This window comes from Rhamphochromis longiceps, linkage group LG20 (genome assembly GCF_057381845.1).
Source record: "Rhamphochromis longiceps isolate RC_006_pf linkage group LG20, R_longiceps_female_GT1.1, whole genome shotgun sequence".
In the NCBI taxonomy this organism is placed as follows: Eukaryota; Metazoa; Chordata; class Actinopteri; order Cichliformes; family Cichlidae; genus Rhamphochromis; species Rhamphochromis longiceps.
The window spans coordinates 9,334,179-9,362,106 of NC_140576.1; the positions used below are offsets into that span (position 1 = coordinate 9,334,179).

General features: G+C 42.5%; 1 protein-coding gene across 2 annotated transcripts in view; it reads left to right on the forward strand.

Moving 5' to 3' along the window:
• Positions 1 to 27,928, forward strand: part of mtcl2 (microtubule crosslinking factor 2) — an 86,358-nt gene that overhangs the window by 40,950 nt on the left and 17,480 nt on the right. The window contains exons 5-11 of one of the 2 annotated variants that reach the window (XM_085392803.1): positions 13,879 to 13,941; positions 16,419 to 16,586; positions 16,713 to 16,866; positions 17,820 to 18,390; positions 23,225 to 23,525; positions 23,837 to 24,058; positions 26,294 to 26,431. In XM_085392803.1, coding sequence (XP_085248929.1) covers positions 13,879 to 13,941; positions 16,419 to 16,586; positions 16,713 to 16,866; positions 17,820 to 18,390; positions 23,225 to 23,525; positions 23,837 to 24,058; positions 26,294 to 26,431 — 1,617 coding nt within the window. The remainder of the gene's footprint in view (positions 1 to 13,878; positions 13,942 to 16,418; positions 16,587 to 16,712; positions 16,867 to 17,819; positions 18,391 to 23,224; positions 23,526 to 23,836; positions 24,059 to 26,293; positions 26,432 to 27,928) is intronic. The other variant, XM_085392804.1, reaches the window with a different exon arrangement.

The following is a 27,928-nucleotide window of genomic DNA, read 5'->3' on the forward strand; positions in this document are numbered from 1 at the left end:
TCATTATGCGTGAGCTCAGTTATCAAGATGTTAATTAAATCTAATGAAATCAACAGTTCAACCCAGACAAACACCGGGGACAGGTTATTTAAGGCTTATGGTGCAGATATCTTCTTGAATGTCAAATGAAATTATAACCCCAGTAGGAGTGGTCAACGTTAGAAGGCATTAAATCCTAATTTGCTCTGCTCTGATCTGGTTTTGCGCTTGTTTCTCACTGGCATTGAAATTAAAACAGAAGGTATTGCTCTATTTATTATTTATGAATAAAAGTCTTTGAATTTTGAATAGTCTTGATGAAATTAAACCAGGTATCTCAAAATCTGGACAGATTGAGTTTTTCCCTGTTTTACAATAACTCAGAAAGCCTGTGTATAATCTCAGCACTGTCCTCTTTTGGTAATCGCGCTGATACCACTTTTGTGCCTGCGGATGGTGCCTGTGTTTGGTCTTTGTCGTTGTGTTTGAACTGTCAGACACACCTAAAAGGTCACCAGAACCCCGACATGTCCATCAGAGTCAGGCTTTGTTCTGCTGTCAGTGAGATCAAACAGCCCGTTATTATTCAAAGCACAAAGGGCTTCACTTAGTCTGCTTTTATGAACCTCACAATGGCTTCCTGTGGCCTTCTCCTGTGGGACGGACACACTGTTAAATAGAATTATTTTTAATTTTTCTTTCATATGCATAATGCGTACACTTTGCGTGTTTAAAAATTCGCATGACAGTTAAAATAGAAAAAATTAACAAAGAGATGTGACGTTATTACTGCAATTTTCATTTGATACTTGCGCTCTCTGTTATCTTTACATCGAACATAAAGGGAATATCGCTCCCACAGACTGATGGAGTTCATGCTGCCAATTACTGGACACACAGTCAGCCTGTCAGACACGCTTCACTTCACTCTGCACTCTTGCACATACACATGCAGTACACTCAGACCGTTAGCTAGCGCACCCCGTGTGTCTGTGTGTGTGTGTGTCAGGTGTGAAACTGCAAATGACAAGATATACTGATTAATTAATGTGAAACCCACTTATCAGGAAGCTACTGACCATATGCATGAGTGCAAACCACTCATGAATGTGTGTCATATACATTAGTTAATTTATAGTTAATTCACCTCCTTATTTGCTTAAAATGTTTGTGGAGATGCCCAAACCTTGTAGAATAACAGTGTATATGTCTATGAAGAAATAGAAATGTCACCAATACTGATGAATCTTATCTTATTTGCAGATGGGCTAATATAATTTGACATGTCTATAGGGGCCGTTATAACAGAGCATCCATACTAGTAACACTGTGCTTGCTACTAATGATATCCCACTCAGCTTCCCAGGATCATATTGTATGTGCCCAAAATACAAGTTGTGCAACATTTGTACTTCTAAACCAGAGCTCACAAATTGCAAGATAATCATCCCGCAGTAATGATCCTTTAAAGATTCAGGACATTTACCCTTGAAAAACACACACAGTAATGTTTATCCCTGAGTTTCTTTCTTTGTTGCTTCCTTCCCACCGCAATCTGACTTTCTGTCTGATGCTAATCTCGGTGATAAGGTGCACGTGGTTAACTTTGGGCTTTTCCTCCATTCCCTGTCGAAAACATAAACTGTGAGGCAGAGGGCCTGGCTGCAGGAGAGCAGAGAGGTGTTAACTGTAGATGATGCTCTCTATTTATAGGATCTAACTGGGTGCTGTTTTATGCTTTGCTGGGACATCCTCTGTCACGCACACCAGATGGAGACCCGGTATGTTGGTGAAAGAGCTTGAGTGTGTATGTGTGTGTGTGTGTGTGTGTGTGTGTGTGTGTGTGTGTGTGTGTGTGTGTTTGTTTTCTCATTCACATATGGTTTCTCTCTGTGACTCTGAGGTAACACTTGCTGTCAGATCAGGTGCCTGCCACAGAGAAAAAGGGGGAGGAAAGATGATGTTTAATGCTTGTTTAACCAGACCAGATGGCAAACGAACACACGAGGACTGAAACCAACTGAAAGCCTGCGTTTACAACAACTTCCTCTTAGCTTAACACCTCCCAGGACAGCAACCTCCTTGCGACTTGCAACCACTGTTTTCCCTAGTGTGACTGTACCATAAAAGACAGGTGTTCAAGTTCAAGTAGCAAATAACAATTAAAACAGTTCCATCAGGACACGTCTTATACGTTTTACACAAAGTATTGTTTTTTATAAAGCGTCGGGTATGATCAATAGCAGCCAAAGATGACTTCTTAAAGAAAGAAAATGTTCCTGTGTAAATAAAGCTGCAAAGACAACTTAAGAGCCGCCTGCAGTCCAAGAGCGACTGCACAGCATGACTCTTAAAACATAAAAAAGCATCAAACTTGATGACTCATTTGCTTGCAATCATCTACTAAACATAAGAGTTACTAGGCAAGTCATCATTAAGAGTCACAAAACCCAGAATCATGTTTGCAAGCTGGATAATATGTTGCACCGAGTAGGCTGGAAAAAGGTTTTTCCATGCTGCTCCCTGTGCTAAACAATAAATCAGGTTTATGACAGTTTCACATTGGCCTGCATTTGGACAGCCATTTTTAAAAATTATGTCCAAATATATGCAGAGAAATATTGTCGGTGGAGCTTTTTTCTCTGCAATGAGAACGCAAGGACGAATTGGAAGAGAAAAAATGATTGCGAGGAAAAAGAAGTGTGGCAGGGAAACACTTTACAGCCTGCAACGAGACACTTGTAATTTTGTCTTATTTCCTTTAATGCAATTATTATGACTGCAGAATTATAGTGTCATATTATTCTTATTATACCAGTAAATCTTTTCGTCGTTGCCTCTCCTTCTCTCTGTGCCACTGCTGACAGTCCGTCATCATGTCACATGTTTTATATTCTTACATGACGCACATAGGGAATGTGCTGTTAATGGTGTTTATGTAGATATATATGGTTTCTTTGTCTGCCCTTATTAGCGAAGAGCTTACTAAATGACAACAAATAAACAGGAGAATAAGAGGGGCAGTTGTATTTGGTCATCGGTCATGGTTTGGGTTTGAAGAGGTGAAGCTGTCAAAAGCCTTTTAAGTGTCTGGGCTTCCTGTACTTTATTGTTTCTGATTTGTTTTGAAACACCTTCTTTCCTTTCCTTCTTTCCTTCTTCTCTTCTTCGACCCGCTTATCATTCATCCTGCCCTCCGTCCCCTTCACCCCTCCCACATTTCCTTCTCCCGCTTCCGTCCTCCTCTTCGTCTCTCTGTCTTTTCTCTAATGTGTTGCCAACAGGGTGCCTTAGCGACAGGCTGCAAAAGCCATCGCCAAGGCAACATATTATGGTCTGCGGTTGCAGAGGCGTTTGTCGGGAGGCGGGGGGATGTAAATGGATGCTGCATCCTTAGCTCCCTGGATTTGCTTCTCAGAGGAGAAGAGGTCAGACGATCAAATATTAAGAGTCTGATATCTGACATCCTGTCTGGATGTCTTACTTAATTCTGACATCACCATGGAGGGTTTCTAGTAAAAGCACAAAATAAGCAGACACAAATACAATTCAGTATCACTGGTATCAGTGCACTGGGGCAAACTGCTTATAGTGGGCACACACAAAACCTTATATTGTGTACAGGACTGTAGTGATGTTATATTATATAGTTATAAACTATCATTCTAGATTGCAGTGGCACATCAGCTGCCAGTTTTTACTACAATATATCAGGATAATCTGGACGTTTACACCGTGGCTGCTTTGTGTTCTTGTAGATGTAGCAGTGTCTTAATATTTTGATCAAATATCATCCAGAAAATGCCAAAAATGTGCCCGTCTACTCCAAAGGCAAAATAAGAGCACAATAGGAAATAGAAAACAAGTCCCTGAGGGGCATATTTGGCGCTTGTGATTAGCACACAGTTTAACTGAATAATATTGGTTGTAACAATTGATAATCAATGGAATAAGGAAACTTTTAAGGCGTTAGGACCCTGTGGACACATGAAGAGAAGGAAGGAAGGAGGTGAGAGAGGTATTTGGCATTAAGGGTTGATGTCTACTACACGCACGCACACGCACGCAAACACACTAGTCCTCCTCTTAGGCTGTGCTTGCTTTGTTCAGCTTCCAGCTCTACCAGGCACACTCATAAAAACACACAGATCCCTTCACTCGCACCCGTAGTGGGCTGGACTTTATATTATGCACGCCCATGTTGCAGCTTAACACGCACACACGCACTGTCAAGGCACAATGTGCACACTGTACACATATGAATAATTCAGATCAATACCACTTGAAGGCTGTTCATTTGCGCAAGGTCACCTACTAACACACTGCCTTAATAAGCAGAGCGTCTGGAGACACACTCGTGCACGCACATCGGCAGATATAGACTGTCAGCTTTTCTGTAATGGAAGTGGCTGAAAGTCAGCAGTGGTTTTAGTAACAAAGACCTACAAAGCCTCCTTGCTCTGCCCCTCCTTCTCCATCCTCATCTTCCTTAATTCTTGATCCTTTGTTTGCCTGTTTCAGAGTGTGTGTCTGTCTGTCTGTGAAGAGCCAACGTAAACTGAAGAGAAGGAGGCTGGTTTTCTCTTCTGTACAGTCTGGTGTTGCAGAGTATCATATCCAAGCTCTATCTGTCTTGCAGCTTTTTGTTGCTCTGCTAATGCTATGCTAATGCAATGCTAATAGACCATTCACTCTATTGGCTTAAGCTTCAATGATACGCACAGGCGGATGTGAGCTGAATCACTCTTGCGTTACATCATGTCAGCCTTAATTTGCACAGCGAAACGCCACAACAGACACTGTGGGAACATTTTAAGACGCAACATAACTGTTTCTTTTAAGTAATAGTATTCAAAAGCAACAGCACATGAATGAATGACGCTCTCAGCTCTTGCAGCTGGGCAGCCTTTGCATGGTGCTCCAGCAGCTGGAGGAGAGTGTTTGAGCTCAACTTCCGGTGATTTCCCAGAAGACACTGACTAATTCGCAGCAGGGTTTGGATCAATTTAATTGCACAGAGGAAAATTGCACAGAGGAGATTTCCATCAGACCTGCTGTAATTAATGAATGCTAATGTTTGACAAAACAATTCATCAGCAGAGGCAATGGAAAGGTGTGTGCATCCAGTTGTGGTTAAGCTATATTGTGACATACTGAAAGATTAGGTCTTTTTTTCTGTTTGTGTGTGTGTGTGTGTGTGTGTGTGTGTGTGTGTGTGTGTGTGTGTGTGTGTGTGTGTGTGTGTGTGTGTGTGTGTGTGTGTGTGTGTGTGTGTGTGTGTGAGGAGTAGATGTTAGGAATAAACTGTTTTCTACCAACACTCACTAGTCTCGGTGCCAGTTCTGATGCCAAATCAGCTTCAATCCCTTTTGAGAGCCAACCCACATTTCTTATTAGCAGGATTTGGGGTCATTTCTGTGGGAAGAAAAATTGTGGCTAGCAGAATGTGTTGGCTGAATCCACCAAGAATTGGAATTCTTTTCAGAAGCCACTCCCACACCCGCTGATGGCCAGTTTCAGGTTTGTCATGCTGGTTCCAAATTTATTTATTTTTTTGGGTGGAAATACATGGAACAGGTTCTTGATGGGGTAAACACATCTGTAAATACAGGTGCTCATATGTTTAGGCATTAAAAAACCAAACATGAGTGAGGATTTACAAGCAACCATGGATTCCCATTGTTTAACAGTACCCTGGAAATTTAAATTGTATTCTGCCTTTGATCCTAGTATTTAGCAAAATTCCCTAATAAGAGGTTTAATGTGCTCATATAGATTAACATACACTGACCAGATACTTTATTAGCTACATAACACGGCGGTCAGAAGGAGCTTTGCCGTGATATCTAGCTTTTATTTTTCCACTGCATGTTTAGCAGACAACACACAGGGAGAAATACAAAAAAAAATGTTATTTGTACCATTTTGTCTCACTCAGTCTGCCCGGGTCGCGACCCTATCGCCCAGACATCCCGAAGCACCAGACGGAAACGGTTAGATTAATAGTTTTCAGTCAGCGTGTCTGTTCCTCCTCCACATCTCCCTGTATCTCTATGAAGATGATACAGTCGTCTGCTTTGCCTTCTTCACCGTGATGGCACCAGGCTGTTCATTCACATACAACTCTCATTCATCAGCTTCTCTTCTGTTCAGTTTTTTTCTTCCTCTTGCTTTCCCTGCTGTATTTTGAAAGCAGGACATAACTGGGTGCAAGCAGAGATAGCATGCAGTGAGTATGTGTGCGTGTGTGCTAGAGAAAGGCACCTTTGTTTTACACTCCACCATAAAGTCCACACTGACGTCAACTAATTGCCGGATTTCTGAACTGGAGCCGTTTGGTGCTTCAGACGTTCCTTGAGTGAGTTTTTCCCAGGAATCCTTTTCTGATTAAAGCAGACGTCACACAACAAAAATACATTTCAAAAATGAACGACTTCGTTGTTTGCGTTAATTGGATCCTTGCGTTTCTGCTGTTAATGTGCCAGTCTGATAGTTTTGGAAAGCTCAGTCATCCCTAACCACACTGGCTTTCCACTTTTTCATTCCTCCTCTTCACTGTTGGTGTGTTTTTTTCCTGTGTGCTTGTGTGAAATTTACCTCCCAGTTTAAGGCAGGGGAGGCTACATCATGTTTATATGAAAAATGGATGTTTTTTTATTTAACAGTTGCATTCGTAAGAACTCAAACCAGTCATTTTTGCTGTTATAGTACAGTCAGGAATGTGTCACCATTAGCTTTCAGCTGTCAAAAATGAATATTTCATTATAGCAAACATTACTAACAGAGTTTGTGCACTGCGCAGGGCTTTGCTGCGTTTCATTTTACCATTCAAAGAGTAGAAGAGCAAGAAATGAAGCAAGAAATGAGCAAGTGTGACGAAATGAACGAACAAATGTGTTTGTTTTTCTTCACGCGCTCCCATCGCTCTCTGATGTGTTGCCTAACCATGATGTTTCCAGCATCAAATTTAATGTGCCCAGATCTTGAAATTTCTACTCGAGGCCAGAGTCGCTCTGACAGGTTTTATCACTTCACTTACAAATCATCTTTACTTTGAAGCCAGATGCGGCAGTTTTTGCCGCCCCCCAATTGCTCACTGGAGCTGTAAAATTGGTGTGCAGGATTTTTATGGTAGATCTTCCTATTTTAGAGAGGTGTGGAAAGGTCCCGCTCAATCGAGCCTTTACTGAACCCCACCGATTTGAAGCTGCCACTGACCTCAAGGTTTCTCAAGGCATCTTTTCTTTGCATCTGCTGAGGCCTCAAGGCCAGCCAGGCTTCTTTTATTTACGGTAATATTGGCGATGATACGGGACCTCACTGTGTTCACTTATCTAAAAGAAGAGTAAAGATGTAAAGGTGTGTTCAGCAAACAAATCTCTGTTGGAGGATACATTTAGAGCTGCCCGTCGATACTTCTAGTCAACAAGTCTGTTCATCTTCATTCTTTTCAGTACCAAGATATGTGACAGCAAATGTTCCTGAATTCTTTCTCTGGATCTTATTAAAATATTATCCCTATACTAGTGAAAACCACAAGAAAATTCATACCACTGTGTGTGGCATTTGTGTATGGACAGCAAAGGAAGAATTTCATTGCGCAGAGAAATGCTATTTCTTCTGTACACATGACAATAAACACTTTGAATCTTTGAATCTTGATTCTAAAAATATTGTCTGCACCGTTTACATCTTATTGAAAAAGTGAGAAAAATGGAAACTCAAACTAAAACCATCGAATTGCAGAAATAATTTGTTTATAATATCATAACCTGTAAAACCACCGGTGTGATTGAAAGTTATAAGCAAATTTAGAAAATGGAAATTTAGAAAAGTTGGAGTTCATGGTCATAACCACAGCAGCCAAAGTGGCTTTATGCTTGAAGCGCTCACAGCAAATGGGCTTATTATTTCCTAATTCAGGACTAGCCGGGTGTTGGAACGTTTTCATGAAATGTGTGTTAAGAGGGTGTGAGAGATACTGCAAAGTATGGAGAAACAGTGTGAGCGTGTAGTAATGAGCTGAGCGGGCTGGGGATTGGGAAAACGTTGGTGTTGCTTTCGTATTATCTGTTCTGCTCCGCTGTGCTCGGAGCGGCTTTGCTCTGTGTGCACGCAGTCGGGAAGAGCTGCTTAACGCTGCTTGTGCATCCTAGGAATTAAGCAAAGGGATTTTTCAACTATAAATATGATGTTGAGATGTGTTCACAACATCACAAGCACACAGTTGTGTTTTGGTGTTGACATTGTTGGATTGTTTCAGTGGGTAAATAGCGAGATTTGAGCAAGATGTGTTAATTTAGCCTGTTTTAGAATGCGAGGCAGTTTATGTCCCCAAAACAGATAAAAAAACAAGATTAATTGCATTTCAAACCTCATTAATGAGCCAATTTAATGATTTGTAGCAGCAAGCGCTGATGATTTGTTGTGTTTTGTTAGCACTAGGAGGGATAGTACTTTCTAATTATCTCCTCCTCTCCCACTTGTCACTCTTCCATTTCTCTGCACCACCATCCATTCTTATCTTGCACACACACACAGACACACACCCGGGTTATGCAACTCGTTATGTGCTGTGCTGTGGCCAGTCTTTGTTCCCGGGTGTGCGGTAGTGATGTCCTGTTCTTTCATGCAGAGACGGCTCCTCTGCCTGAAACAAAGAGAGAGAGAGAGAGTCTGGAGCTTCATCCACTTCAAATAAATCAATTTTCTTTCCAGAAACCTGCGCAATCCCCTTGGCAACCACAAACACACACTTTCACTCAATATTCGAGCAATCTGATCTAAGTTCTACCTTCAGAGTAAATTATTTGCAGCAGTGCATCAGTGACTGAAAGACTCTTGTTTTTCTTCAGACAACAATATTTTTATAAGTGACATAAAAGTTTTGTGATTTAAAATCTGACTTTGCAGCGTTTTGGTGCAGACCTTCTTCAGAATTATGCATAATTATTTATATGTATGCTGTCCATGTCCATGAAATCATTGCTTTGTTTGTGTATCCTGTATCATTATAATAATAACTAACATTGCAACTGACCACGGATGTTATCTGAGCATTCAGTTAGCATTAAATGCTAACCATTTGTTCCAGGAGAGAGTTTTATATAAGCAGAGGATTTATTTTTTTATTTTTTCTCCCCACATTGCAAAGCTATCACATCACAGCCACGTGACTGGTCGGTGCAATGTTGATCCTGGACCAACATTATTACGATAATGCAGACACAACACAACACAGGGATATTAGGCATACCTTTGCTTTGCCGTGTCTACTCGAAAAACAAAATAAAAGGATACCCCTGCATCAAAACTGTTGTGAACTAATCTATGAAATCAGCAAATAGCTTGAAAATGTCACCGTTGGAAAATGTTGGACAGTTGAACAGTGAGTTTGGTAGCCCAGGTTAAGTGTTTGATCCCCACGGATGCCGTGTGTGCAGCCAGCGTACACCTTTAAATCTGTCCATCCGTGTATAGAGGCAGAGAGTGGGACCAGAAAAAAGGCCCTCAGTTTGTGGATGTAAAGACAAAGCTAGACTCCCGTCCTTACAGTCCATTTCTTTCTAGAAGTCCTTTCCTCTCTGCTGTGTCACGCCCAGGGTTTCATGCCCGGTTGGTTTAAGTGAGTCTGTACACTGAAAGCAAATCTGATTTCTTTGCAGTCTCCTCTCTCTCCCCCTCGTTCTCCAGGAGCAGTGTCATGTATTGTCAGTTAACCTGTGTGACGGGCCATAACCTGACTCGCTGTTAAAACCATTTCCACTCAGAAAGCATGTCAGTTTCTTTCTCTCCAGTCTCTCAAGCTCTCAGCAACAGTAACATCACAATAAAGTCAGTTTTATTTCATTCTTATTCGCTCACATTTTTACATTTTTTGCCCTTTACAGGTGTTGTAATTGCCACATCATGAATTGCAGCGTTGCTTTGTTTAGGTTTTGCCGTTCCTCATTAGCTGCCAAACATTTTAAACATTTTTCATGGCCCTCTTCCAGACTTTCCCAACTTTCCTTCGAGTGTTTGTCTCACTGCGTTTGATCCCACCCTGCTCTGCAGTACCATACGCCATGGCTGGATGAGCTGTGGATCGGATTGGATTGGAAGGAGAAAAGTTTACACTGCTGTGACTCTTCATCCATGACAGAGGAATGACAACATTTCTCTCTTTCACGTTCCCTTTTTCTTCCTCTGCCATTGTTGTTGCTTTCTGTCTCTTTGTCACTGGCCATCTCTTCCTCTTTCCCTCTCTGTCCTGATCTGTTCCCTTTTATCCTGAGGTTCACTCAGGCAATAGTGTTTGACTTTGAAAATCCATCTGTTTGCTCCTCTTTCTGACACTCTCTGGATATGTCATCATTTCCCCCTCACATTTTTTTATCTGTCTCCATCACCCCTTTCATCAGCATTTCTGCTGCAGAGGATCAACAGTGGGGTTACTGTAAAATAAATCCTGACACAACCTTTGCTGCTGCTGAAAAAGCAGAGGCAGCGGTCAGACGCTATTAAATATGTTATCAGATAACATGGAAGTTGACTTGTTACCGTATCTGCAGCGTAACCGTAGACCTACAGGCTGAGAAACATGAGAAGCAGGCTCAGGCACAGTGTGTGTGCGTTTACATAAAATAATAATGAACATTTCAAAGCATGCTTATGTGAAAATGAGGGTTTGCACATCAAATACACCTGGGTGCCAGGAACAGGAATAGAAATTTGTTAGGTTGTTTTTTATATAGAAGGGTAATGACTGAGGTATAAAAATCCTGCACACAGGTATTTGAGGTATTTCCATCTGTCATAGTTAATGTTAATGTCATTGCATCAATGATCAGCAGAAACATATATATTTACTATATTTAAAAGAACAGCTGCCATCACCATCCTTTTATTCCAGATTCAGACAGTGAAGTTCTCATTTTAGCTGTTAAACTGATAGTTTGGTCAGATTGATGCAGATTGCAGCGAGAAGAACCTCTGACATATCGGTTTATCAGTTTCTGCAATCCAGCCTGTACTGTTTGCTGGTTTTTTTGTTTTCCGTTGTGTAGAGAGTCAGAGGATCACACAGATGACTGACAGTCTGTTGGATTATTGCAAATGTGCAACAGTTTGTCGTGCTCCTGCCCAGCTCGCTAAAGAATCAGCAGGTAAAGCAGGTTTAAACAAGTCAGGCACACTGGAAAATAACAGATATGCAGACAGGAAATGGACTCAAGTAAATAATAAAATATGCCAGAATTCTCTCTCCTCTTATTGTACACACTGGCTGGCCTGCAGTTACTCTGTGACACTGTATCATATATATTAGGTTGTTCCACAAGATCACTACCTAATGGGACAACTGAATGGACCAGATGTATTGCAAAGAAAGCTATACTTTCCCTGCTGCTGTAATCAATGATGTGTCTCTAAAAGTCTCTAACATCAAAATGTCATTTTGCCTCCCATGTGGGAACAGCAGCCCCTTTTATTTGTCTGGTATAAGAGAAATCCATATCAGAACTCAGCTAGAAGCCAGCTTTAAGTGGCCGTTTACAGAACTGCACTTTTTGGCCCTTTTCCTCATTGGTCTCACTTTTTAACTCGGGAGATTGCTGCTCACCTTTCCTCAGAAAAGGTTTGAGGAACTATTCATTTGCTGCATTTTCAACTCCAATGACAATTTGTCAGACAGAGCAGCGTTTGCTGTTGCTGGAAATTCGTGGATCGCAGTGATTGCTGCCCAGCTGAAAACCTGATCCAACAGTTCTGACATCTGTTCAACCTCCAGCCATAATCAATGGTTCCATTATCAGGCAGGCCTATCGATCAGTGAGTTCAGAGCTTTTAACCACTGTTTGCACTTGATAATAAAATGGTTATAAAATGGGTTGGGAGAGTAAAATAGGACATGGAAAGATGAAAAATTAAAAATCAGGAAATAGCCCAACGAATGATGAGTCGATCATTTGGAAGAAATAAAAGAGCAGAATGCATAAAAAAAACAGAAAGAAGTGAGACAGATTGATAAATGTCCTTCAGTCTGATGCTTCGCTGCAGTACACCTGGTTATAAGATAACATATTTTGAAATTTCCTCCACTTGATAGTGTCCGCGGAGCATTTTAATAATTCACTTAAAGCCTGGTCATTTGGGGGAAAATTAAAAACACACTGTAGATCTAAAAAATGACCCAAGCAGTAGCATTTGTTTATATATTTATGTCGTCCTTTATCACCTTTTTGTTCTATTCATCCCTCCGTTTCTTTCTTTTGTTGTTGGCAGTTCTCATTGCAGAGTAGCTTGTTTCCATGGAAACGGAGTGAGCCAGATGAGCTTGGCTGCTTGCACTGCAGCGTCTGTCCTGTGTGTACATGTGTATGTGTGATGATTGGCTGTAAAGAGAGGGAAGGATGATGATTTATGATAGTCTGATGCACTGGGAAGATAGTTGGACAAACAGTGGATGATGTGTCTGTGTGTCTCTTTATTCTAGCACTTGTACCTCCACCTCACAGCTGTAATTCCACGCTCTTATCAGTGTTGATTCAAGTCTCCACAGAAATGATACACATCACCACTGCAGTGACATCCAAAGCTTAGCCCAAGAGGGAGAGGAAGTGTGTCATATGAAAGAGTGTGTTTGGAATTTCATATTTCTGTGTGTGTGTGTGTGTGTGTGTGTGTGTGTGTGTGTGTGTGTGTGTGTGTGTGTGTGTGTGTGTGTGTGTGTGTGTGTGTGTGTGTGTGTGTGTGTGGCTTATAAGGTTCTAGAATGATGTTCAGTGGCAGATTAAGGCTCAGATTTGCTGCTGTACATACAATATTGTATTGTTTGTAAGATAATAAGATGACAAGAAAAGAGCTGCTCAAACAAAGATGGTCTGGATATTTTACCACTTACAGGTACACATCAAGCACAGACAGATAAGAAAAGCATTTAATGACTCTGGTGTGCCCATTCATGGCAGTCACGATGAAATTTAAAAAAATAGGTTTTGAGTATTTTAAATATATTTTTCTAATTCTAATGCAGGCCTAAATCTGCCAAAAAGCAGATTTGTATCCAATGTAGCCAATGTCTCATCATCCATTACCTTTTGTACTTTTGAAGATACAACGTCAATGTTTGTGCTGACACCGTTTTTTAAAAAACCAGGAATGACTAATGTCCTTATCCGGTCCACAAGTCTGATTTTGCTCTTTATGTGTGTAAAAAGGGCTTTTTCTCTGTTGTTGCCTTTCACACTTTAAGTCCTTGACATTTATACATTGTGACTGCTCTTGTAGTAGTAGAGAAAACCCAATTTGTTCTACCCATGCATCTTTTTGTGGCAGCAATCTCAGTCCTACCTTTAAGCCTCAATAAACTCTGAATTGGTTTTAAAAGAAAGGAAAAAAATCATTTGAAAGGAAAACTACACTGCACTATGCTGTAAATGGAATTTTTAATGTCTCTAACTTGGATGTTTTGACATAGGAATCTGAAGAGATTGATTTTGTACAGCTTAAACAAACACAACAGGACATGGTAATTAGTGGACCTAAAAGATGCTCGCAGTCCAATGTGGTCACGTTTGGTCGAAGCCAGGGTAGCTGTTTTTCTGGTATTTATGTTTAATTTAAGGATTTAAGTCTCCAGACTGCGGCTTCATGCAGTTACACTGACTTAAATCTGTTATTTAGTGATATTAAAGTGCAAAAGAACCCAAAAATGACGTCCCATTTGCTGCACAAAACAATCCTAATCTGTTTTTGTCTTGATGCTGACAGTTGAGATTACCACTTTTTGATGGCCCTAAGTCCCTGCTCTCTCCTCTTCATCTCAGCCTGAGTCCGTTCTTCATTTTATTGAAACAGTTCACAGTCGATATGGTGTCAAGACTTACTAATGAGGCTCTGTGTGTGTCTTTGTTTCAGAACTCCCAGAAGAAACGAGGAGCACGACCCAACAACAAACCTGACAAAAAGCTCGCCGCACAGGTAAGAACCAAGCACGCACACGTCTGTGTTTTCCTCCAGAAGGTTTAACAAATCAATACGAGACACAATGTGTTGCAGCTTGGGACACTTATAGCAGGAGAGCAAGTGGCATGAGAAGTTACGTCTGTAGGTTTCAGGGACGGAGGGAAACCTTTACAGAACTATACCACTCTTTGCGAACACAGAGTATAACTCCTCCAAAAGCATCTGCAAGGCTGTGATATAATACAACTTTCTTTAATAGATAAACACTCATTCAGGATATTTCTATTTCTTACAGCGAAGCTCCATTCCTGCCTGTCCAGACATCCACAGCTAACGATAACAGCTAAAGATATGAAATATAGATATTAAACTGTATCATATTGTGGTGTAGCTTTTAGTGTCAGCATCGCCGCAGGCAACTGTCACCTCTCTGGGAATGTAATCACATGTGCTGCAGGTGGGCTATGACTGTTATTAGCCCTGATCAAGCAGGAAAAACAGAACAGCGCTGAAATAATTATGAAAAGCTGCCCTCCATGAACGTTCCCAGACATAAATCATACCCTGCACTAGAGTATGATATTGTAAAGCGTAACATGCATATGGAACATGCCATGAGGAGTTGTTATGGTCTCATTTTTATGATGACTAATTTTTATGTGGTTAATAATTGAAAACAGGCAAACAAATAAATTTGAATGCGGATATTTTAGTCACCACTAGAAAAACCCTAACATCTCCTCCGTACGTCTTATTATTTGTTTCAGTCCAAACCTTCACTTGTGTTTTAAGCTTCAGAATAGACGCTGAATGTGTCAAGTTAGGAAACTTCTCATCCTTTCTGTGTTTTGGCCTTACAACTCATGACTTTGTTGTTTGCGCGTCTCTGCTTATTTTGAGCGATTTCCTCTGGGGATCACACTCTTAGCTATCCAAACGGGCTGCTTGCAGTTTGAAGCAGACAGATCAGCAGTTCCCTTCTTCCTTCTCATCTTTACTCTTCTCCATCTTGTCCTGCAGGTGTTTGCACTTCCTGTAATCCTTATCTACTCAGTTCTTGTTTGCTTGGGGAATACAGCTCAAGTCTCAAGATTACACTTTCAGTCTCTCCTTCCTTTTGATTCTGTAGCTTTTTCCTCCACTGTTTTTGAGTCGATCCCCCCTCATTAATCTTCTGAGTCATTAGAAGAGTTTAAACACCGCCCAAAGAATGTGAAAACAGGGACTAAAGAAGTAAGTGGTGTAGGAGCTCAGGTTTTACACAAGAACAAACTACACAGATGCAGAATAAAAACTCAGCAGGCTAACAAATCACCACAGAAGGTGTTTGCAGTGAAGGTAATTATCTACACCGCCATCTCTCTGGCTGCTAACACAAGCCGGGCCCGGGCTCCCATTCCAAGCCACATACCATAAATGGCTGTAAATTCGCTGGCCCTTGTCGAGCTTAATGTGGTTGGAATCGCTCCACAGGCCGTAAAACAAATACAACCACGGAGCTGCATCTGAGGAATGGCTGCACGGGGTCACCTCAGGTCGACAAGGCTTAGTACTGAGTTTAGGATAACAGCACAGGAAAATTGAATCAGGTTATTATACAGCACTTGTGGTTTTATATAGTTATTTTGAGAGACTATAAAGACCTTGAAAAAGGGACCATAATGTTTCACCATTAGCCAGCATGGCCTTAATGTTGCACTGTCTTGTTTAGTTTTTTTCTTTTTTACCAGCAAGCTGACAGAAATACAGAGCCCAAGATATTAAACTTATCAACATCAGAATATAAACCAGTCCTCAGATGATTCACCTTAACCTCTAATGTCATCCACGTCTCAGTCTGGATGGATCTAAAGGTTGCATTCTGTTCATGAAGTGATCTGACCGGTTCTCTTGTTGTGTGTCTGAGTGTGTCTGCAGCTTTGACTTTGTGTGTGTCACTTCGTTCAGCTCTGTATAACCTCTGTCAAAGCTCGACTGTCTGTCGTCGTTACTCACTGAACCTTATCTACTCTTTTTTTCTCTCATTTACTTGTCTTCATTCACTTTTCCATTAAAGTTTTTGCATAAATTATACTAATGGAGCATTATTTAATTATCTTTTTGTTATCATGTATTTATTGTAACACATATAACACAGCTTAATAACAGCTAATTATATTTTTATGACTTTCTAATCATATGATGGACTGCCGTTGCATTTTTACAATTACACTGAAAGGTCTGAGGGTGACTCTCAATTATATCTTAGACCCAAACAACCGGTGCCTTTATTAAATGTATGTGATTTAATTATTTTCATCATTTGGTCATATGCACTTTTGAATCTGAATTAATTTTTATTTTTAATGCAGATGATTCGATACTCAAATGACGACACAGCCCTCTGACATTTCCATAATGCGCTTGTATGCATTTTGGTGTCTTTGTGATGCAGCACTTTTTATAGCATCGTCACCTTTGTGCTCTCTTTTCGTCTTGTCCCGTCGCTGCAGGAGGACAGTTCAGACCTGAAATGTCAACTCCACTTTGCCAAAGAGGAATCAGCCCTGATGTGCAAGAAGCTGACCAAACTGGTGAAGGACAGCGAGGCCATGAAGGAGGAGCTGGCCAAGTACAGGTCGCTCTACGGAGACATCAATGCCTCCCTCACTGTGGAGGAGGTGAGGAAACGATGGGGCTCCTTGACAATTTGCTACAGAGACATTTGAGCCAGTTTGCATTATCTAAAATTAAAGCATGAAGAATTAGGAGGTGAATTACTTTTCTCTGCTCATCTCATCTGTAAGGTTGCTGACTCCCCCCACACCCGTGAGGCAGAAATCAGAGTCCACCTAAAGCTGGTCGAGGAGGAGGCTAACCTACTGAGTCGACGCATTGTGGAGCTGGAGGTGGAGAACAGGGGGCTACGGGCTGAGATGGACGACATGAAGGGCCCGCAAGGTGGTTTGTCTCATCGTTTAATTATTCTGTGGTCCATTTTTCATCTGATCTTCCACCTGCTTGGAGGTGGAGATTATCTTAAATCAGCAGGAAACATTTTGTATTTAGAAATCTTACATAGGAAGTGGCTAGATTAGGAAAAAGACATATGCTGGTATGCTGGCTCCTTTCAGTAAATAATGACCTTATATATACTTGTGTCTGTCACATATTGCATAACATTAGCTGAGGCATGCCAAGCCAGATACATGAGCTGATGTTAGCTGATCTCAGTGCTGGCCCACTTCAGTTGTAAACTTTGTAGATATCCAAGCCTCTTTGCAACCCACCTGCACTTTAGCTGCTCCTTGTGAAGGTGTATCTGACTTAAACAACATCATGGGTTTGGGGTTTTTTTGCCTTTTACCTGGTCTGTTTTGTACTCTGGGCTCTCCGTGCTGCTCTCCCTGCCTCAGGCTTTAAATGTATGTGCACAGAAGGGCAGGAAGGTATGCTTTCCCTTAGGCTTTCAAGGGCAGACAGAGCCATACTGCTCATATAAAATACTGCAGATGGATATAACGTTTTCTTTACTGAAGTTGAAAAACTGGATACTAAAGTGATTAAATTCCTGACTAAAGTAAGGCAGATTTTTGTAAAAGCCAACCCAGTGACCTAAAAGCTCAGGCTTATATGTATATTAGGTCCTTAGCTTCTTTATTTTAATTTTTTTCTTTTCATTTTATATTGTTAAATTGCTTTTGAGACTGTTTTGTAAATTCAGTGATTTTGCTGCTGGGATGATAAGATTGATATGTCCTTGTTAGCTGTGTAGTAAAGATGAGGCTAGAGTCAGTAGCCAGTTAGTATACAGTGCAAAGACTCAAGGAAGATACCAAAAGTATGTTTTGTTTTTTTTTTAATTTTTGCCCTTGTTTGTTTTAGCATCTAACTTTTATTGCTTTTCCCCTTAGATGGTCCTCAAGAGCTCAGTGGTGTTGGCGGCGGTCTTGGGGCAGCGCTTGGCCTCACAGCAGGGGCCATGGTGCTTGGCGGCGGGGCTTCATCTGAAAACGTCATGGAGCTCCAGAGACACCTGCAGTTTGTGGAGGAAGAGGCAGAGCTGCTGAGGAGGTCTCTCATTGAGATGGAGGAACAAAATAAACTTCTGATGAACGAGATAAACCGCTATAAATCTGAGCTCCCGCCTCCTGCATCCGCGCTGTCGTCCAACTCATTAATGTCGCTGACAGACGGGATGCTCAACGACAGTCCGGTGCACACGTTACAGGAAGGGTCGGTGCTTATCAGCACTGACACCCCGACTCAGGAGGAGGAGCTCCGACTGGCGACGCTTCAGATTGGAGAACTAAGCGGGAAGGTGAAGAAGCTTCAGTATGAGAATCGCGTGCTTCTGTCCAACCTACAGCGCTGTGATCTGGCTTCCTATCACTCTCCCACCTCTTCATCCTCCTCCTCTTCATTAAGACTGGCTCTGGAGACGGATGCAGAGGCTGGAGACTCAGCTGAGTGCCTCCCCAGCAGGTAATTTCATATTTTCTCTTTTCCTGTTCGGTTTTCAACATTTTTGGGTGGAACTGAGTGGAACTCAAAAATGATCAAGAGAAAGTCACCATCAAAAACCAGATTTGTCATAATACAGCCATCAAACTGGGCCTCAGTCTGATAACAAGACTTAGGCCCCATCCCAGCCTCCACACTTACAGTGGGGCAAAAAAGTATTTAGTCAGCCACCGATTGTGCAAGTTCCCCCACTTAAAATGATGACAGAGGTCAGTAATTTGCACCAGAGGTACACTTCAACTGTGAGAGACAGAATGTGAAAAAAAAAAATCCATGAATTCACATGGTAGGATTTGTAAAGAATTTATTCGTAAATCAGGTTGGAAAATAAGTATTTGGTCACCTCAAACAAGGAAAATCTCTGGCTCTCACAGACCTGTAACGTCTTCTGTAAGAAGCTTTTCTGTCCCCCACTCGTTACCTGTATGAATGGCACCTGTTTGAACTCATCATCTGTATAAAAGACACCTGTCCACAGCCTCAAACAGTCAGACTCCAAACTCCGCCATGGCCAAGACCAAAGAGCTTTCGAAGGACACCAGGAAAAGTATTGTAGACCTGCACCAGACTGGGAAGAGTGAATCTACAATAGGCAAGCAGCTTGGTGTGAAAAAATCAACTGTGGGAGCAATCATCAGAAAATGGAAGACATACAAGACCACTGATAATCTCCCTCGATCTGGGGCTCCACGCAAGATCTCATCCCGTGGGGTCAAAATGATCATGAGAACGGTGAGCAAAGATCCCAGAACCACACGGGGGGACCTGGTGAATGACCTGCAGAGAGCTGGGACCAAAGTAACAAAGGTCACCATCAGTAACACACTACAACGGCAGGGAATCAAATCCCGCAGTGCCAGACGTGTTCCGCTGCTGAAGCCAGTGCATGTCCAGGCCCGTCTGAAGTTTGCCAGAGAGCACATGGATGATACAGCAGAGGATTGGGAGAATGTCGTGTGGTCAGATGAAACCAAAGTAGAACTTTTTGGTATAAACTCAACTCGTCGTGTTTGGAGGAAGAAGAATACTGAGTTGCATCCCAAGAACACCATACCTACTGTGAAGCATGGGGGTGGAAACATCATGCTATGGGGCTGTTTTTCTGCCAAGGGGACAGGACGACTGATCCGTGTTAAGGACAGAATGAATGGGGCCATGTATCGTGAGATTTTGAGCCAAAACCTCCTTCCATCAGTGAGAACTTTGAAGATGAAACGAGGCTGGGTCTTCCAACATGACAATGATCCAAAACACACCGCCCGGGCAACAAAGGAGTGGCTCCGTAAGAAGCATTTGAAAGTCCTGGAGTGGCCTAGCCAGTCTCCAGACCTCAACCCCATAGAAAATCTGTGGCGGGAGTTGAAAGTCCGTGTTGCTCGGCGACAGCCCCAAAACATCACTGCTCTCGAGAAGATCTGCATGGAGGAATGGGCCAAAATACCAACTACTGTGTGTGCAAACCTGGTAAAGACCTATAGTAAACGTTTGACCTCTGTTATTGCCAACAAAGGTTATGTTACAAAGTATTGAGTTGTATTTTTGTTATTGACCAAATACTTATTTTCCACCCTGATTTACGAATAAATTCTTTACAAATCCTACCATGTGGATTCATGGATTTTTTTTTCACATTCTGTCTCTCACAGTTGAAGTGTACCTCTGGTGCAAATTACTGACCTCTGTCATCATTTTAGGTGGGGGAACTTGCACAATCGGTGGCTGACTAAATACTTTTTTGCCCCACTGTACAGATTCACAGATTTTGAGTCAATTGTGAGGTCTCCCTCCCTCTTCCCGCTCCACCACAACCACCCACACATGCAGGGCCTTGGAGTAGGGGTATGTCACCAGGGTGCAGAGGAGGCTACCCCCCCCCCCCCCCCCCCCCTGTCCCCTTCTGGCTGCCTCTGCCTCAATTTTATCCCACAACTTAGACATTCACATTACTCACACTCTCATTACACATACATATAGGATCTTGGGGGTGGGCACGATACACGGAGTCCAAAGTACCATCAGGGTGTACACCCACCCCTGGCATCGTTGCCCACCTCTCAATTTTAAATACACGTAGACATTGAGGGCTAGCAGGAGGGACCATGCGCTTACCTGCTGCTCTCTGGCAGGTAGCTCCAAGCCCTCCTGGGTTTTAAATGCACCTTAGAACACACATGCATCAACATTACAATGAGCGGGTGGAGGGAGGTTCGGAGTCTTCTCTCACCCCCGTTCTCTGCGACCTGCTGGAGCAGGGGGGCTAGGAGGAGGAGTTGGCCGTCCGACTGCGGTCTGGAGTGTGGAGCCTTCCTGCTGCTGCGGAGTCGGGGCGGTCTGCCTCCCCCCACCGCAGGGAAAAGGGAAACACCACCTGGGTCTGGGTGCAGTTCCCCCCTCCAGGGGCGGGGGCACCTAGACCCGGTTTGTAGAGTACGCTTGGGGAGTGTGATCGTGTGTACAACGTCTCTTTATGTCTGTCTCCACGTTGGTTGAGTGTGGAGTAAGTGCATATGAGAGCATGAGGGTGGGAATGGATGTTTGTATCTGTGTGTGGCTGTATGTCTGTGTCTATATGTCAGGTTGGGTGTCAGACGCCACCTCTCTGGGGACATCTCAGGCCCTCCAAGGTTTGGAGGCCTATCTCCCCCTACCACCACTTCCCCTGCCAGTGGCGGACCCCCTCAGACATCGGTGCGTTGGTGGTTCTTTGTGTCCGGGGATGGGCGTCCAGGTACACACCGGCTCACTCCTTGGCGGCCGCTTATCGGGGCCTGGAGCCTGGGGCTCGCTCGGGCCACTTCGGAGGTGGGGTGCCCCCGGCCTCTCGGCCTGGGGCTCGGTCACTCAGGCGCAGCTGGCTGCCGGCGGAGCTCACGGGCGCGTCACTGCAACTCCCCCTGGCTTCTGCTCCGCGGCTGCTGAGTGAGCCCTCATCTGGGACTCTCCTCAGCTCTTTCCGGGACAGTGGCGCGGCTGCCCCTCTGTTGGTCTTCCTTGGTCTCTGGGGGCCTCTGGATGTCTGGAGTTTTGATCTCCTCCACACCTGCTTCACGCCCTGAAGGACGGGGCTGTGGCCCCCCCACACCCTCTAGCAGATTATTACATGAAGGAACCTTTTAAAAAAACAAAAAACAAGCGCGTCCATGCTCACAGGTGTACACACGGGTGATCACACCCACAAACTACACCCTTTTTGGCTCCTACCTCAAAGCACACTGTGTTCTGTTGATCTTATGTGCTGCACAATAATGTTTAACATTTAGTATTTACTGTCATATTCCCATATATCATTGTGATGTTGTTTATTCTATTACTCTTGTTCTCTTCTGCTTGCTTTCTTTTTTCTTTCTCAGCAGGTGATCCAGGTGATTGATATATGCATTTTTTTTTCTCTGCCCGTTCTGTTGGTTTTTGTCTTTTGCCCTTCTCCCCTGTCCCTCTTCTCAGCTGTTTCTCTTTCCCTCTTTCTTTCTCCCCTTCTTTCCCCCAGTCAAGTCTGTCCCGTATTCAGTAAGTGAAAATAAAATAAACAATAAAAGGTGAATCAAATGGACCATTACGGCAAGGCTGGGATGGTCAGTTTGGTAAAGTAAATCCGTTGGGCATCTTTCTTTGCCTTTAGACAACAATTCTGATGGCAAAAGAGCCAAACGGGACAGGCCAAAAAATAAAAAAAAAAATAAAAAAAAAATAAAAAAATAAAAATTGTGAGGTCTTAAGGGTGTCCCACTGTGAAAATAACATGCAAAAAAACTCTAAAGTTGACTTTTTGAGTCTTTTATTTAATTTCAGTAAATCTGCATTTCTGCAAATTTTACCTAAATGGAATTACACAAATTTCATAACATTGTGGCGAAACACGGGGTTCCTGATCGTAATTATAGACGAGCAGACATAATGATAAGGAAACGATCACAGGAGCAGCCATGTTGTTCAAGTAGAACTGGTGCATTAACTAAAAAATGTAAACGAAGAAAGTCTCACGCCTTCAATTATAAGAAACATGTTGTGACGTTGTTAAGGTAACATCATTGCAATATGTCTCAAAATGCTCTATTAATACTATTTGCAGGCTCATGAACTCACACACTGCGGCACTGCTGCTGCACACACAGGCGACGTCATTCAAACCTGTGAGGGTTTCGTGTTTTGGGCGTTGGGTGAACATTAGAACTGGACTTAAGAGACTTTATGAGCCGGTGCTGCACAATGTTTTGAGTTAAATGGTAGCTCATCTGAGCATGTGAAAAAGAATGTTTTTCATATGAGTACATAGAGTCCAGTGAAAAACTGTATAAGCTGCTATCATTCAGCAGCTTATACAACAGCTTTAATAGGAGTAACTTGAAGTCATCATTTTCTGTATGACTTCCTCAGTCTCTCATATCATTGTGGAGAAATTTTGACCCACTCTTCTTTATGATGTTGCTTCGGTTCATTGGGGTTTGCAGGCTTATTGCGCAGCTCTCCTAAGCTTTTTAATCAGGTTCACGTCCGTCTCTACTTTGATTGGACCATTGCAACACTTTAATTTGCTGCTGTTTTGGGGATTCCTGTCTGGTTGCATGAGTCGGTTTGGGCTGGGCTTTAGCTGACAGACAGACAGCTTCACATTAAGGCCCAACAGCCAAATCAAAACAGTGTTAATAAAGGAATCAGAACAATATTACAGGGATTGAAAGGGAAGCATTTATCCTGTAGGGAACATCAATATGTGTTGAAATATTTTGCAAAAAGTGCAAAATATATACACCACATATCAGCTATTAATACTAAAATCTTTTTGTTTTTCCATCAGTCCACCGCAGCGCAAGGAGCCGGTAGGGGGTGAGAATGACGCCCTTGAGATTAAGGAACAGAAAAAGAAGATTGAGGACAATGCTGACGCCACAACATCGCTGCCTGTGTGCCTGGGGCAGAAGGACCATGATGCCTTGCTAGCCATGAGGGACCAGGCTCGCTTGGTTTCTACAGCTATACAGCTCCTGACCTCCCCCGAGTCTAACTGCCTCTCTTCATCCCCATCCATCTTTCACAAGGTCTGCAACAGTGAGGCAGCAGAGCCGTGTGATCTGGAGAAACCGCAGCCTCACAGCCAGGTACGTGTCCTCTGTTTTGTCTCTTGTTGTTCTTCAGATTAAAAGACACAGCTTCTCAGTAAGTTCATGAGCATTTTAAATAGTGGCAAAGTGGAGCTTTTTGCATTTCTTTGATTCAGGGTTACTGCAAGAGTGTGAAACACTAGCCTAGGAGACAAATGTCTGCTTCATTCTCTCTGGAATTTTTTTGCTACTGGTCGTGCAGCCACCTGCAGATTAAGCCCTGCAGCTCATCGTTTATCAACTCTAGCCTGTCCCTCACACAGCCAGTAATGACTGTAGGATAAGTTCAGTTATTTCTGCGTCCTCAGATCTCAGGGCTGTCTGATCTGGCCGACCATCCTCTCGTTGGTGCTCTGACCAGCAGGCTTCAGGCCCTGCACAGCCAGCTTCAGTCCTTTGTGGAGAAAGTAGACAGCCTGGGTAGGACCCCAGCGGGTGGCAGGGACCTTGAGTTGGAAGGGGAGTCGCCTTGCACCTCCACCTCCTGCTCTGGAGACGGCCAGGATCCACAGAACAGGGTGGAGGAGAAGGTAAAAGAAAAGGAACACTCCCCTTTTCTCACTAATCATCACGCTTTTCTTTTATTCCGTATGTTTTTGTTTTTTCAAGCTTTTCTGTCATTTTTCTGTTCTAGTTTATTTCTCTGTTCTTTCAGTGCCTACTGTTAGTTTGGCTGACCAGCACTCCCAGTTCCATTTCAACATGCTGCTTTAGTTTCTCCTCACGGTGAAGAATGAGCTTTACACGGCACGCTCAAATCATCCCAAACGTTAAAATAAAATTTCATGTCTTTCTCTCTTATCATTTTAAATTAACTTCAGTAATTCAAGCCCTACAGATAAGGGGAAAAACAAAGATGTCTTGACTTTGATGCAATCAGATTTGAGCTGCCAGTGTAAGCCTCTCCACGTGATGTTATCCGTGTCCTCTGCATGCCGTTGAGTTGTCTCCTAACCTGTATTTAGCTGCTGCTTTAGGCCTCAAATGGAGCCTGTTTGATGCATGCATATAGTGACATTATTAAGCTTATATAAAGTTCTGTTTAATCAATATATACCAAATACACAGAGAGAAGCCAGAAGCTGACTATAGAATAATCATCTCTTAACAGAAAATTAAAAAAAAAACCAAAAATAGAATAATTGTGTGTGTTCTGTGTGTTTTAGTTGCTCTTCAGTTTATGACTTTATTTATATTAGTTTCTATTTACTGCACAGCGATCCATTTTTGTCACAAACACAAAATGCGGAGAACGAAAAACTCTGTGCTATTGAAATGATTAGGGACGATGTGAGAATCCAGGTTGTCCAAACTGATTTGTCGAAAGCAGCAGAAAGCCAAAGTGAAGCCGCTCTAAGAAGATTTCCAATCATGCTTCATTTGAAACGCTCCACTCGGAAGTTCTTGGCGCACAGTCAATTGTCACACACTGAGGATTTACTCTCAGCACCAAATGTATTTTCAACTATCAGATGGCCCATAAAAAGTCCAATATGGGATCCACGATTCTTTTAAAAAGTGCACTGGAATCAGTCGAGGCTATGGCTTTACTCGGCTGACTTGTCCTAATGTGATGACTCGTTTTTATTTTCCCGCCATCAACTGTTGGGAATACATTTTAAAATTACATAAAATCTGATGAGACTCAAACAGTAATGTTGGGGTGGGAGGGTGGGTCAGGGGTAAATTCTACCACTGCATTACCATTTTTTCCCCCATTTGTTTAAAATTCAAGTCTTTCGTAACTTATTAGCAGACAAAATATGGAGACCTCTGGAATGTTTTGTTGTGCCTTCATGGAGAGAAATTTGTATCGACTCTGATCTGATCGAGGTGTTGCTTGGAAGCCACTGTGATGAAATTCTACGTAGTTTTAAGTGAAACTAGTAAAATGCAATGTTTAGACTCCATTAGAGGCCAATTCTGAGTTCCAACCCCCCTCCGATCTCCCTTTTCCTCCCTCTCTCCCCTCTTTCTCTCTGCACGGGCACCATATCCGATCGATTTCTGCACTTGACCTCACCCTTCCCCACCTTTCCTCAAACCTTCTTTTTGCCACTGCTCCACACATCCTCACATAACTTCCTCACCCGTCCTCTTCCTCGCACCCCTCACATCCCTTTCTTCCAACTCCTTTCACATCTTGCATCAAAACCCGTTTTTCCTCCTCCTCACCTTGTTGCCCCTCCGCTCTGACCTTTCATCCTAACTGCCTTACTCCTTCTCTTCTCCTCCCATTCGTCTTTTTCTCCCCTCTCTCCTTCTCCGTTTCCTCCTCTCCCTCCCATTGCTGTTTTTACCCCCGTCTCTCCATCCTTCATGCTCTTCTGCGTCCCGTTACCTTCCCTCTGTCGTGCCCCCTCAGCCGTTCATTCTACCCTCCATCCTCCTCTTCTTTCTCTTCTCCACTCTTTCCTTCTCTTCTCTGACCAAGCTCTTTTTCCTCTACATCCTCTTCTTTGTCTTGTGAGGCCCATAAGTCATTATTTGTTCTGTTTTTTTGTTTAGTTTTTATGTAATATTGTCACATTGATAGGAGCCATTTTGGTTGTATTGTTTTTTCTTATTGTTGTATTTGTTTGTCCTGCTTTCTGTCATTTCCTCTGTTTTGCTTGTTTTTGTTTGTTTGTTTGTTTGGGTTTTTTTACTCCACAATTCCTCCTCCCCCATCTCTCCCTCTCTCTCTCTCTCCCTCTCTCTCTCCTCTATGATTCTTTTCTGTTTGTTTTCTTTTTCTTCATTAACTTGCCCATGCATGCATGCAGCAGCCTGATTTTAGGGACCAGTTGGAGCCAGAAGCAAATGATGAAACCGAGGAGAACAGCCAATCAGACAGCAACGAGTTGCAAAATCAGGAAACCATCCAGCTGCAACATGAGGAGAAGGAGACAGATGGTGCAAAGGTGAGAGGCTCAAAAGCACAATCCGTGACATTGTGACATGCACAAAGATGCGCAGGAGGCCTGAAATTTCAGAGCTGGTCCATCTCGCGGCTGACAGCTAACACAGTTACTTAGAGCCTGGAACCAGTGCTTTAATATCAGATTTCTTACTCTCTTTTAACACTGAGTATTAATATTTATTTATCACTGAATATGTTTGTTATGTGATTGGATTTTCCACATGCGTGGGTGTACGAGGACATACTGTAGCCTGAGGTTACTGGTGCCTTACATTTGTAGCAACCTCATGCTAACAACACAGTGTTGTAAACAAACAGTGACTTCACTGTCAGCCGGGGTACTGACAGGAAGACCTTTGTCTGGTTGACTTTTTGGTGGTGTGTTTCCGTGATAAGCAAGCCTGTGTGTGTTTGCCTCTTTATCTAAGGGGGGGACTAAAATAGAATGACGGAAAAATATTGAATGCCAAATAGTAAAAATAGAGTAGAGCAGTGACAAAGCATGGGGAGAAGCCAGCATTCAGCAGAAACATGCAGTACAGTGCAAAAGTCTCGAGCCACCCCCTCGTTTCTTGAGGTCTTTTTTTGCTGCTTTCACAATAATAGTGTCTTATGGAGCGATTCATCCAAATGTAAACATTTTAGTTCAAACTGACATCAGTATCTATAAATGAGACAGAGAGATATTACAGTGACTGTCTACAGCCATCTGTAAAACACAGTAGGGGTGCTGTCATGGTTTGGTGCAGCATTTTAATCAGTGGTGTTGTCATAAGATTGTCAACACAGAAAAGTACCACCAGATTTTATCCGCCACGCAATATCATCTGGAAAGTGGCTGATTAGCAAAAGCTTCATTTTTCCACATGACAATGACTCCAAACACACTGAGAATGAAGTAAAAGTATATCAACAGGATACCTGATCATACAATAGACCTCAGTGTTATTGAAGCATGCAAGATCATTTTGACAGAGAACAAAAAGCAGCCAACATCCAAAGAAGAGCTTTAAGAACTTTACTTTCAGTAAATCGCTGCTCCCATTTCCAAATATAAAATATAAAACATGACCGATGGGTCAGGACTTTTGTACTGTACTGCATGCTGTACAATAATAAATGGCACTGTTTATATTGTACAGGCAGTGGAGCTGGGTTTGTTGTCTTTATACTAAGCTAAGCTAGCCAAAAATAGTTTCACTGTTTGTGCATAGCATAAAGATTAGACAGCTGGATGAAGCAGTAAGAATGGCTCTGACCAAAAAATATATTAAAAAAAATCACCTATTAGCATTCAGGAATTAGCCTTTTTTTCACCTGAATACTCTGACTTTTAACTCAGTTACATTTATATAGCGCCAGTTCGCAACAAAAGTCACCTCAAGGCTGTTAATACTATGGGGGAAATACCCTACTGTATTAGAGAAAAAACCCCATCAATTAGATGATCTCCTATGAGCAAGCACTTGGCAACAGTGGGAAGATAGATTTACCGGTA